This window comes from Nansenia antarctica, assembly GCF_963989245.1.
Source record: "Nansenia antarctica genome assembly, chromosome: 13".
NCBI lineage: Eukaryota > Metazoa > Chordata > Actinopteri > Argentiniformes > Microstomatidae > Nansenia > Nansenia antarctica.
The window spans coordinates 8,973,685-8,985,917 of NC_137683.1; the positions used below are offsets into that span (position 1 = coordinate 8,973,685).

The 12,233-nt window shown below is 43.0% G+C and overlaps 1 protein-coding gene across 3 annotated transcripts in view; it reads right to left on the reverse strand.

The window, feature by feature from the left end:
• Nucleotides 1-284: 284 nt before the first annotated feature.
• rnpc3 (RNA-binding region (RNP1, RRM) containing 3) overlaps nucleotides 285-12,233 on the reverse strand; it is a gene marked incomplete at its 5' end in the record, with an annotated part of 18,234 nt that continues 6,285 nt past the window's right edge. Inside the window, 11 exons of one of the 3 annotated variants that reach the window (XM_080544534.1) lie at nucleotides 285-796; nucleotides 1,370-1,447; nucleotides 2,266-2,398; nucleotides 2,546-2,604; nucleotides 2,812-2,906; nucleotides 3,218-3,391; nucleotides 7,356-7,504; nucleotides 7,787-7,912; nucleotides 8,370-8,509; nucleotides 10,452-10,520; nucleotides 11,226-11,337. In XM_080544534.1, coding sequence (XP_080400660.1) covers nucleotides 1,379-1,447; nucleotides 2,266-2,398; nucleotides 2,546-2,604; nucleotides 2,812-2,906; nucleotides 3,218-3,391; nucleotides 7,356-7,504; nucleotides 7,787-7,912; nucleotides 8,370-8,509; nucleotides 10,452-10,520; nucleotides 11,226-11,337 — 1,126 coding nt within the window. In that variant the 3' untranslated portion in view covers nucleotides 285-796; nucleotides 1,370-1,378. Of the gene's footprint in view, nucleotides 797-1,369; nucleotides 1,448-2,265; nucleotides 2,399-2,545; nucleotides 2,605-2,811; nucleotides 2,907-3,217; nucleotides 3,395-7,355; nucleotides 7,505-7,786; nucleotides 7,913-8,369; nucleotides 8,510-10,451; nucleotides 10,521-11,225; nucleotides 11,338-12,233 lie in introns of all 3 variants that reach the window. The other 2 variants (XM_080544532.1, XM_080544533.1) reach the window with 2 other exon arrangements.

Genomic DNA, 12,233 nt, shown 5'->3' on the forward strand with positions numbered 1-12,233 from the left:
CTGCTGAGAGCCAACCTAGACTTCAAACTGCTTTAACGTTCTGAATTGACTATCCTTCACTCTTCACTTTCTTAAGTTGAAACCTCACGATGATCCTACAGCTGGCTTACCATACTTAGCTGTGTATGATTCTAGTCAATATAAATAACATCATAACACGCGTGTGTGATGATTGTATCCATGTACCGTAAAGCCCCGAAACACATACTGTAGAGAACAAGAACACGAACAAGACAAAACATAGTTTAAAAAAAACACTTTTATTAAAAAAAGAAATACTCTGAATGGTCCTCAGCCATGTGGTGGATTCATCACCTGCAGTTCAGAATCAAAGAGGGAAGAGGAAATGTTGTAGAGTGGTATTTTACAGAGTTAAAAATACCACACTTGTGGCAACACATTTTCTTATGTCAAGGGAGAAGAACATATCAGATAAATAAAACACTCCAGGCTGCACAAATTATGCAAAGATCTGCATGGGAGTGTGGGGGACGGGGACAGTGGCTGTGGGGGAGGAAGTGAGCAGGTTACAAAGGTAGAAGCATGAGGATAGTCTCCCTAAAACAACTACCCATGAGTACAGTACTGCACTTAAGTCATTTCTGTTTCTTCAGATCTGCTGCCGATTTCAATGGCTATGATCAATAATTATGCTCAATAAATTTGTTTTACCTCACAACATTTCAGACAACTTGTTTTTCTGTATTTTTTTTTTTTAAAAGGATATGAAAATAAGAAGGATACAAATGGTCCTGCAGGGCCACAATATCAGGGCGTAACCACTTGACATCAATATCTTGAACAAATAAAGTGTGAAGATACTTGTTTTACAATCACAATACAGACATATCAAATAGCCAACAATAATAATCTTACACATAAATGACATTGAACATGGCAAATACAAGCTAGTCTGGCATTTGTGTACATATTTATTCATACATACTACTAAAATAATCACATGTTTAAAAGGTAGACTCTAGAATATGATGTCATAACAAAATGAGTGGGGCGATGATGCCAGAGAGATGCAACAGACCAAACAATAGAGCTTGTTGTGACAGAGAGCATCAAAAGTCTGTCTCAGATTCTGGGATTCAAATATATTTGGTCCTTATCCAGGGAGCTGTTTACTTCTAGTTTTTGGAGACATTTTAGATGTAAAGAAAGACAGAAAGTGAAGGTCAGCAAAATGAGTGGATACTCTTGTTTTGTTTTCTTCACGACAATAACTGTGATGAAACTTTGCTCTGTTTTAACAGACCTGACTTCACATCCCAGAGTCTACCAAAGTCTTTCCATTTAAGAAAATGGAAAACAGTCATTTCCTCCATGTCATCAGTCAGTGAGACACGGTAACCTTCCCCACCTGTTCTGTTCAGCGTCGTTTCGGTCCTTTCCTGAGGTCCGGAGCGTCCGGTTTAGGTCTAGCAGACCTGGCAAACTGCTGTGAACTGAGTTAAGGTCACATAGATAGACGTCCACATACATACACACATACATATAGGCTGCATTTACACTGCAGGTTGTAATGCCTAGTTCCAATTTTCTGCCTATATCCACATTTTTGGAACACCTGCTCATATCTACTTTTTAAAATGACCCATATCCGATACCTGTGCTCACTGCTGACATTTGCTTACACTTGTGTAACACTTGAAACAACCCGCATGCGTACATGGGTTTGGTTACTGAAAACGAAAGTAAACAGACAGCCGGCACTTGCAATGGACGCAAACGAGACAGAAATTATAATCCCTTTCATATATATATTATAATATAAAGCCATTGCTTTCCAAAGTATGTTTAGAGGTCTGCAAAATATTGTGCACATTTTAAGGCAGGGAAGAAAGAGGACTTCACTTTTGAACAGCTGTTGAGTGAAACTATGCGAAGACCGTCGCATTTTCAATTACGTGCGAATCGGAATTGCCAGGAATATCCGACCTGTCCGGTTACATCACCGTCAAAATGACAGATACCAGATTCCTATCAGATTGTCTTCCACATATGATTGAGGCCTGAATCGGATCTGAGAATATCAGATTCAATGTGCTTTTTTTACTGGTTACACGTACATGTTACATATCCGATCTGTGCCACATGTGAGCAAAAAATTGTGTCACTTCTACCTGGCAGTGTAAACGCAGCCACAGACTCCTGTACCGTCATAGCTACCTACAAGGTACTATGGTTTAATTGTATTCCACTGATTGAAGATTTTGTCATTCTTTTCTTCCTTCCGTGTGGAGGATTAAAGGATACCACAACGAGGGGCCTGTCGTAGAGGACGTATCCGTTGGTGTCCCTCAGGGCCTTCTCTGCACTCCTCTCACTGGGGAGGCCGATGAAGGCTTGACCTTTCATACGACCGTCCTTCATTAACACAATGTCAAACCTGAGGGGAGAGGCATGGTTAGTGTTGGCATCCAACCAGCGAGATGTCTTATGAAGGAGCTGTCTACGTATACATTGTCAGTTCATTTTTTACCAGTGGATAGATAACAGTTCCTTACATGTAGGTCTGAAAACGATACAAACTTACATATTTTTCTCCGCCTCTGATAAGATGTCGATGTATTTCCCATAGATATACTTCAGGTCCTGAAATACAGAGGGGGAAAAAGTCAATTATAGAAATGATGTAGTTTCAAAACATTGCCTCAGGAAATCTACACTCCTATGGTATGCACCGTAGCATTTTTATTTTTTACTTTCGAAAAACAATACTCGCACTACATCAGTCTGTTGCACAACTATGACACAATAACAGCACACATTTAGAAAATGTGTCCACTCGAAAGTACCTACCTTCTCTTCCACCTGCTTTGCGATGTTCTTCACGTAAAGTCTGCAGGTGGGCTCTCCAGGCTCATAATTTTTAAACACAGACATCCTTCTTATCTCTGTTTCCAAAAAGAGGAGAGGGGAACACTTCAAAACAGTTCACTCTGATATGTTAGGATTAATACTTTAAGAGAGGCACAGCGGCATTAAACTAATGATTAATGATGTCTGAACTGAACATCTTAAATCATAAATGTTTTGTTGATCTATGCGCTAAACCCAAAAGGACCTGCGTGAATTTCCAGACCAGTAGTCCACACAAGACTGTCTATTTCTACCTACAGTACCGTAGGTTTGCTAGACAGTGACATTCTCTGAGTAGTGGATAGGCTTGGGGATGGGGGGTGTGAGTCGACAGCAGTCTACTAACCGTCTCTGGACAGTCGACCCTTCTCCAGCTCCTTCCTGGAGATGACATCAGAGGGGACATCATCCTCGTCTTCCTCGCTGTCCTCCTCCTGCTGGGACTCCTGGGTGGCGGGGTAGATCTTTCCAAAGCCCTCCCCTAGTTCCTCTGTGGCTGGGTGCTCCTTCTCCTCAGCTTCTACTAGGACACACAGGACGTTACAGGGTTAACAGTCCACTAGGACGTTACAGGGTGAACAGCCTACTAGGACACACGGGAGTCACACAGGACGTTACAGGGTGAACAGTCTACTACTAGGACACACAGGAGAGACACAGGACGTTACAAGGTTAACAGTCTTCTACTAGGACACACAGGAGACACACAGGACGTTACAGGGTGAACAGTCTTCTACTAGGACACACAGGAGACACACAGGACGTTACAGGGTTAACAGTCTGGGGCGCAATGGGGCGGCTGTGGCGCAGGAGGTAGAGTCGCCGTCTAATGATCGCAAGGTTGGCAGATCGGCGGTTCGAGCCACGGCTGGCCACATGTTGAAGTGTCCTTGGGCAAGACACTAAACCCCAAATTGCTCCCAGTGAGCGGGCCGGCGCCTTGCATGGTAGCTTGCCGCCATTGGTGTGTGAATGTGTGTGTGAATGGGTGAATGAGAGGCCGTTGTAAAGCGCTTTGGGTAAAGGCGCTATATAAGTGCAGTCCATTTAACCATTTACCAGTCTGCTGCTGTCTAGAAGCTACACAGGCTACAGTACACTCACGGCTACTAGAGAGGCACCAGTCTGACAGAGCATTAGTAGAGCATCCAATATTGGCCTAAAACGGTGGCTCGGTAATCGTAGATAGGGAATGCTATTTACCGAGCTGAGGCCACGGCGCAAACCATCTTAAACAAATGTCAAACGTGTGTCGACCGCTGACGGCTTCTTCTTCTGCGTATGGGTAGTTGTTTTTCCTCTCCACTCCACCAGGCTCGGGGCCGAGGGGCTACCCTTTTACCACCCTGAGACCTGGTTGAGGGGCTCACCCGGGCTATATTTCTGGACACCCCTCCAGAAGCCACGTCATCATCTCGTCATCTAATACCGACAGACCATGCATCCCGTTGGGTGGGTGGTACACCGGGCAATCCAGGATAACATGGTCTGCGGTTTGGTCCTCTGCGCCACACTCGCACGACGCATTTGGGGCCAAGCCCCATCTGTGCATTGATGAGCGGAAACGCCCGACGCCGGTCCGGAGACGATTGAGCCTCACCCAGGATAGCCTTGGCAAGTCCATCCCGAGGGGCTCAGGGCCGGCGACTGGGATGTGGTCGCGGAGTTTGGAGGTGTTTGCGAAGGTTATCATACAGAAAGACTTGACATGAGGTTATCGGTTCACCGGTGTTACTGCTCAATGTAATGCTCAAACTAATGTGTCGCACAAAGGAGGACCCGAAAAACTGACTACCGACTCATTATCAGCTACTTTTTGAACTTCCTAAAAAACTACTTTTAATTTGCACGTTACAATCTATTTATAACTGCCCACCACAAGCGAGCAATATCAGATGAAATCTGTGCCACTCTCCTCGTTGCTCGAGTGTTCCAGAGGCCCCGCTTAAATAATATAAGCGGTTGAACTTGGTATGATCAGGTGAAATTATACAACCGTTTGATCAGAATGGGAGAGTATAGCACACAATAATTAAAACATTAATGTCCATACATAATGTTTGCCCTAAAGCGAACTGCAGTTTGTGGAACACAAAGGATTTTGTGGGAGAGTGGATGGAGGGAGAGAAGCAGACCAGCTCTTGAAGAACAGAGAGGTGAGGAGAGGAAATATCAAGATAGAATTTGGGACCAACTTACTAAAATATATCTACTCTCACTACTGCTTGTTGTAGTCATGGCGCATTCTTTCTACTGTCTAAATGACGCTCTTATCTGTAACATGGGCAGCTTTTATACACAACAGTGCAGAGGAGGTGGGGGAAATGTTTCAGTTGTATTTTGATAATAGGCGTGGCATGTAATGCAACCCATAATGCAACAGAATAAAGTGAGGAAATTCACTGAGGCAGTAGTCAGGTTTTTAGGTTTCAGCTGGATTGTTAAAGGATAGTCAAATAGCATATTCATTTTCAATCCTATGCCATCCTCTACTCTTCTCTAATAGTCTAAGACTTACATTTACACTTTGGGCATTTAGAAGACGCCTTTATCCAAAGCGAGTTACTTCGACTGTAATGTATTGTATTTGTTGTAAGTGAATCATCTATCCATCTATTCAATGCAAGAAAAAGGCACCTATGCTAAGGCCAGGGGCCATTGGTAGTCATAATGCTAGAAGAAGGGAACATTAGAGAATTAGAGAATCTGTAAGAGGGGTAGAGGGGATGAAGATGTCTTAGGAGGAACAGTTAAGGTGTAGCCTGAAGAGATGGGTCTTAAGTCTACCGCGGAAGACTTCATGGCTATGGTTTGACAGTCAGGTAGGCCTATTAGTAACTGAAGTGATGGCCATAGAGGCAGTTATTTGATAGGCTACACTTTAGGCCTACGGGATGAGATCCCCAGTATCTTTGGTGAAGTACAGTATATGCCTACATTTTATCATTCAAGGCTCTAGATTGGAACAAATGGCTGTTACAGGTGTTTAAAAAAAGAAAAAAGTGAGTGCCCCTCCTCATCTTAACCAATCATTTCTGCAAAAAGAGAAATAGTGGATTAAAATGGCATATTTCATTATTATTATTATATTATAGTAATTTTTCTGTACAAAGCATTGTTCATAAATGCACATATGCAATTAAAATACTGTTTCAGTCCACACACAATGTGGTCTTTGATGAATAAGCTAATGTTTCCCAGCTTAAGCATGGTGTTTACTGTTTCTAGATGGACAAGAATGATGCCAAGCACAGCTCATCTACACACACAGCTTGTTGACAGCTAAGCTGTTTCAAAAGAAGAAGAAAAAAAGCCTTTTATTGGATCGGTACTCAAGGTCAGGTTCAGTACTCGGCATCAGCCATGAAAAAGGGGTGCTGGTGCATCTCTAATGGCTGCCATGTGACAGTCTTTGATGTATCGCATCTTAGTGTTTCTCATGACTACAACGGAACATTTGCTGAATGAACGGAACATCCTTAAATGAAGTACAGTAGACACGGAAAACATTTATCACATATCTTGATCCCGATAAATAATCGTCCCAACAAACAATACTCACAGGCCATTTAATACTACAGCATTTTAACTCAAGGCTGCGGTAAAAATGCTGTTCAAATGTAGCCGAGTGGTGCCAACTCTGAGGCGTACAATCCCACACAGACAAACAAGACACAGACAGACAGATACACGAGCCTGTACAAATCCTGGGGAAACTTCTTCCACACATCCAGCGTGCATGTCGGCGCGCCGGAGCAGAAAGCCGTGACTCTTGTGATAAATTCTCAGCCGAGAACTAGAATCGCTTTTTCAAATGTTCCTCCTCCTTATCTCCTCCCCACCTCCTCGCTTCATTTAAATGGTCGTGTTTATCAGTGGCCAAAACAAGACTAATCCAAAAGCCCACCTGTCGTACTTCATCTTTTGTGTGCATGTTATCTTTTTGTGTTTGACTTTGAGATCTATTTGACGTCTCAGGCTGCAGCGAGAGTGAACAGGCTGGTACGAGAGTGAACAGGCTGGTACGAGAGTGAACTGGTGGGACGAGGGTAGGCAGCTCAGAGAGAAGCGGATAACATCAGTTGGGATTGCCACGGATGACAGGTGCCACACATGCCGCCCGGTGCCACAGATGACATTTTTCTAATCCAGATAACGAAAGAACACCATCACACTTTTATAAAAAGAACATCTCATATACCACTATACATGACATCCGAACCACATGAGGGCAGGTGAGGACATGGAGTGGTTCTGTCTGAAATCAGCACATATGTTTGTGTAGCGTCTTGTCAAACCAATCAATGTGTTTCAATCAAGATGGATCAAGATGGTTCATTAGTGCGATGGTTCATTAGTGTGCACGTTGATTACCGTTCACGTGTGCTGCGGTGGTAAACATAGTGTCGTGACAACAGTGTGGCCCTATCCTCTCTAACTTCCATGACGGGGTAGAGAAACTTAAGCTTAAAGCTCTACTGTACCTTCAGCGTCCTCGGTGGGCTCAGGCCCCTGGTTCTGGTTCTGGGCCCCTCCTTCCAGTACAGCAGAGATGTGGAACTCGATCTTCTTCTGGCCACATGGCTGCGGCTGCTCGAAGACGTCGGAGGGCTGCAGTACTGGCCCCGGAGCACTGAAAGACAACAAATCACAACCTTTTAGTCTCCCTTCACACAAAGCTCTGATACTCGTGGTCACACTATAAAAAAGTTGAAGGTGGAAATCTTATTTTCAGGTATATATATATACCTGAAATAATAAGCTCCCAAAGACATATTGGGGTCATTTTATGAGTGATGAATGTTATTAGGAATGTTATTTTAAGCTATTGTTTTGTTTGTGTTGTACACACACTGTACTGTATCTTAAATAGAGCAAGCAGATTCAGTTAAGATGTGCATGAGTGACTTGGTACCTCTGAGAGTCTGTTTTGGGGACAAACAGAAGGTCCTTGATCTTGGGTTTCTTCCTCCTGGAGGACACTTTGGTTCTCAGGGGTCTCTTGCAGGCTTGGTTGACCAGACCCATCAGCCTAATCATCCTGGAGGAAGCAACACATGGAAACATTAGTCTACAGACGCACGCCTCTGCCAAGTACAGTAACACTACTAGAATAAGTGGAAATTTGATTACATGCTGACTGGTCGTAATGTACACAACCGGTCAAACGTTTTAGAACACCTACAAACTTAGCTAAAATGCTAATATGTCGTCAATAAATGACTCAATAAGTTGAGTCCATCTTAATGCAAGGATAATCATGTCATTTTGGAATGAATATCTTGGTTTTTATAGGGTCTCTGATTTGCATAAGAATCGATTAGGCACAAAAACTTGAAAAAATGTAGGTGTTCTAAAACTTTTGACTGGTAGTGTATATTGGCAGCTATCAAGGGAAAAAAAACAATTATTATCTTTTGCAATGTGACAAGACATTGACTTTCTAGAAAAGCACCTTATTGGTTAAAGAAAAAAATAATACAGTGGTTGTCCTCTACCTCTCTTTATCCTCATCATCCTCACTCTCATACTCCGACTCCTCCTCGCTGGACAGATCCATCTCTTCCTCCGGTAAAGGGGGGTAGTCAGGGGGGAAGGGGGGCGGCATGGGCGGAGGTGGGGCAGGGTGCAGCTCAAACTAGGGTAGGAAGAGGGGGACACTCACTGAGGCCTGGATAGGAACATTTGGGGATTTCTCATGAACTCGCATAGCATTTAGGGATGGGAATCGAGAACCAGTTCCAGTTGAGAACCGGTTCCAAATTGTTTGATGCACTGGAATCGAGGGATGTAACGATGCATCGTGACGCAGTTAATTATCGTTACAAATATATGTGACGATTTAAATTGGTGAAATGAAAAGATAATCGCGATATTTGTTTCGGACAATGTGAGGAATATGGACGTTGCAGTGAGAGAGTACGGGATAGAACCACATAATATCACCATGTTATAGTGTTTTGTCCACACGTTAAACTTGGCCACCCGTCAGCTGCTTGCTGGGTCTGGGGAGGCGGCGGGTTGCAGCCTTCTGCCACCGAGGCTCCACAGCCACCGCTGGGTTCTAACTTAGCACTCCGAGAATGCTTTATGTCAATGTCTTGTAGCTAATAGAGTTGTGCAAATTAAAACATGCAGAGCTAAAATGTTTGTGTTTTGAGCCCATGACACTTGCAGATTGCAGATTACATGCAAGACTACCTAGCTCGCTGGAATAAAGGTTAATGTGTCTTTCGTATTGACAGGTGGAGGCCACGAAGCTGTCATGCTTGTGTACTCAGAGTCAAAATCATGTAGCTAGCATGTTGTTGGGCTTAAAGGTTAACCTGTTATTGCTGTAGCTTGCTGCACTCGTCTTGCAATGCTATTGTCGAAATGTGCATTGTTGGTGGTGTGTTATTGTAAGTGTACAGCTAAACTAGCTAGCTACATGGACATTGGGAATGCAGTTGAAGAAGTGATTCAGCATGCAGGGTCATCGTCAACATGTAAACTAAGGGGGAAATGCTTTTTAACATGCAAATAGATCACTTCTATGACCTGTCTTCAGTTGTGCTTAAGGAACTACTGTACATATCAGTAGCAATACCTTTTTGAAAATATGATTTGAGCCTAGCTGACCACATCCCATATGTCAACAAAAACAAACAATACAGTATAATAACTCCTTATTTCATTGGTTATGAAGAGGTACAAATGAGTGATTCTTTTAGAAAATACAGTATTTTGTAGTTTTTGTCTGAGAAATAAATCAAATCATCTTTTTCAGTAATAATTTGTCACCCCAAAGAATTGTGAGAAAATGGTATTGCGAACCCAGTATGGTGAATGGTGAGTTGAGTGCATCGTTACATCCCTATGGGAATCGTATGCCTCCGCTGTTATCGTTTCCTCTTATTGATGCCGGCATGTTTTGCACATGCGCTGACAGTTGCGCTCTGCAAAAACCTGTCATGATGACGTCAAACTCTGAAACTTGTCATGATGACGTCAAACTCTGAAACTTGTCATGATGACGTCAAACTCTGAAACTTGTCATGATGACGTCAAACTCTGAAACTTGTCATGATGACGTCAAACTCTGAAACTTGCAACAAGGAGTCATGGTGGGAGTCTAGGAGGAAGCGGTCCAAAGCGTGGCTTCATCTCACAAAGACAAATGACAACATTGCTACTTCTAACATCTGTAAAATTATAATTTCAAGTAAGAGTGGAAACACCAGCAATATCACCAGCAATATGTTAAAACATCTTTTGACACAACATGGGCTAAAATAACAGGAATGCCGTGTTTTTACACTCTACGCACGAGTGCCACTGCTTCCCAAGCGAGCAACACGTCCGGGTAAATATCCTATGTTAATAATATTAGCACAACGCAGGCAGGCTTACTTTTTTCCACACAGTCAATTGTTCAGGAATGGATAAGAGAATCGATAAAGAATCGAATCAATCTATCAATAAGATCTCAGCAATTCCCATCCCTAATAGCATTACAATAATAGAGTGGTTTTATATGCAAGTAGTTTATAAAGCCAGCAGATGAAGTTAGATAATATCTGCAGCTTGGGGTATCTTACTATGGGGGGTCTGGTGGTGATGGGGCCGAACGGACTTGGTAGGTTCATCTTGTTCATCAGGTGGAGAACCTGTTGAAGGGAGAAACAGAGTCTTAAGGGCTTTACTGTGGCTTAGATGTGATGTTGATTGTAGAGACATGCAGCATGACTGTACAAGTGTCAACATGTCACACCTGCTGCCTAGCATATATAGGCTACCCACAAAAACAATAATTGTGCCCTCTGCTCCATATGCAACCCAGATTGTGAGGAGAACGTTTACAGCATTTGATTAAACTATGGTAAGTGGGTTACGGCATCAAAAGCTGTTCTGCAACACACTAGCGCCACCTAAAGACAAGTTGGAGGTAGTTACTCTGACATAAACCCAGAGGAGCCAAGCTTCGAGGGAAATGGTAAAATGTTAAGCCCATAACTCATGCCTCCCACTTAGGTTTATTATTAATTTTTCCTCCCGAAATTGTAATTTACAATGCAAATGCCGTTTGATCTTTAGTGGTTGGATATGGTTCAAAAACCACTGGGACTTTATTTTTTTTGTCAATGTTCCATCTTCCAGTTAAATCTGAGACCATGCCATAAATAATATGTGCATATTTGTGTACAGCACTGTTTTTTTCTTCTTCCTCTGGTTAAAAATAAACAAATCTGACTGTAAGCAGAATAAAAAATGGAGACAGATGCAGTAGAGCTATGAGCATAAATACATTCCCGGTCTGAGGTAATATATAAAGCGATATAGAGGAGAAAAATCTCTTTGCAGGATGTACTCACTTGAACATAGAATTTTGGCACACTCAGAAGGGCGTGTGTTATGTTAGTCAGGATTCCATTTGAAAGAGGCGGATATAAATATTTCAGACTGGGATTTGTTTGAAATTTCAACCTGCGAAGAAGTAGGAAAAAAACAGTATTAAGGTATATAAGAAATTGTCAGGCACTACCAACAAACACCCTCCCGCAAAAATAATACCAGTAACAATATACGTCAAAATAATGGGGACACATGAATATGGAAACAGGCTGCTGTGGTTTAGCAGGCTGCTTTTCTCTTCTCAAATGTTGACCTCCCCGCGACTGAAATGTACTCAATATCACACCTTCCATTCAGGGACGTTGGTACCAGCAGGCCCTCTCAGCATCTGTTCCATCTCTATTCTCATGTAATATCGGGCTGCCCAGGCCGACGCTGGGCCTGGCATGTGGGCCCAATCTAATTCAACTGGTCTATTCATTCTGAGAGTGCAGGCAGATAGTGCGTGTCTAGCCCTCTCAGTTGGATGAGCGTAGGCAATTGTGTCTGAATGTTGGGAATCACTCTAGACATGGTCGTTCTAGATGTGCAGGGGTACTAGTGATATCCTCTAGGGCATTGTTTTACCTTACCTAACCATATATCCAATATATTGGCAGCATTGGATCAGAAAACAGCAATTATTATCTGCTTTTTCAAATAAGGAAATGAAATGAAATGAATGAAATGAAAATGAATGAATGAATGAATGGACAGGTGCATATACATTAGCGTGTGTTGTGAGGAGAAGGAGGTGAGCAGGCTAGTTCTGGTAACACAGTCATATCTGAGCCAGCCCAGAGCCTCTGTAGTAAAGGCCACCTGGTGCCCCCGACTGGCAGCAGCAGACAGCCTGTCAGCCTCCGTACGGCCCTGAGCTGAACTTATAATTGGACATGAGGCTGCTGACAGCTCCTCGTCGGAGGTATAGCTCTGACTTGACTGACTGGTCTCAGTCTCCCTTGGGCGGCACACGTGCACACACACAC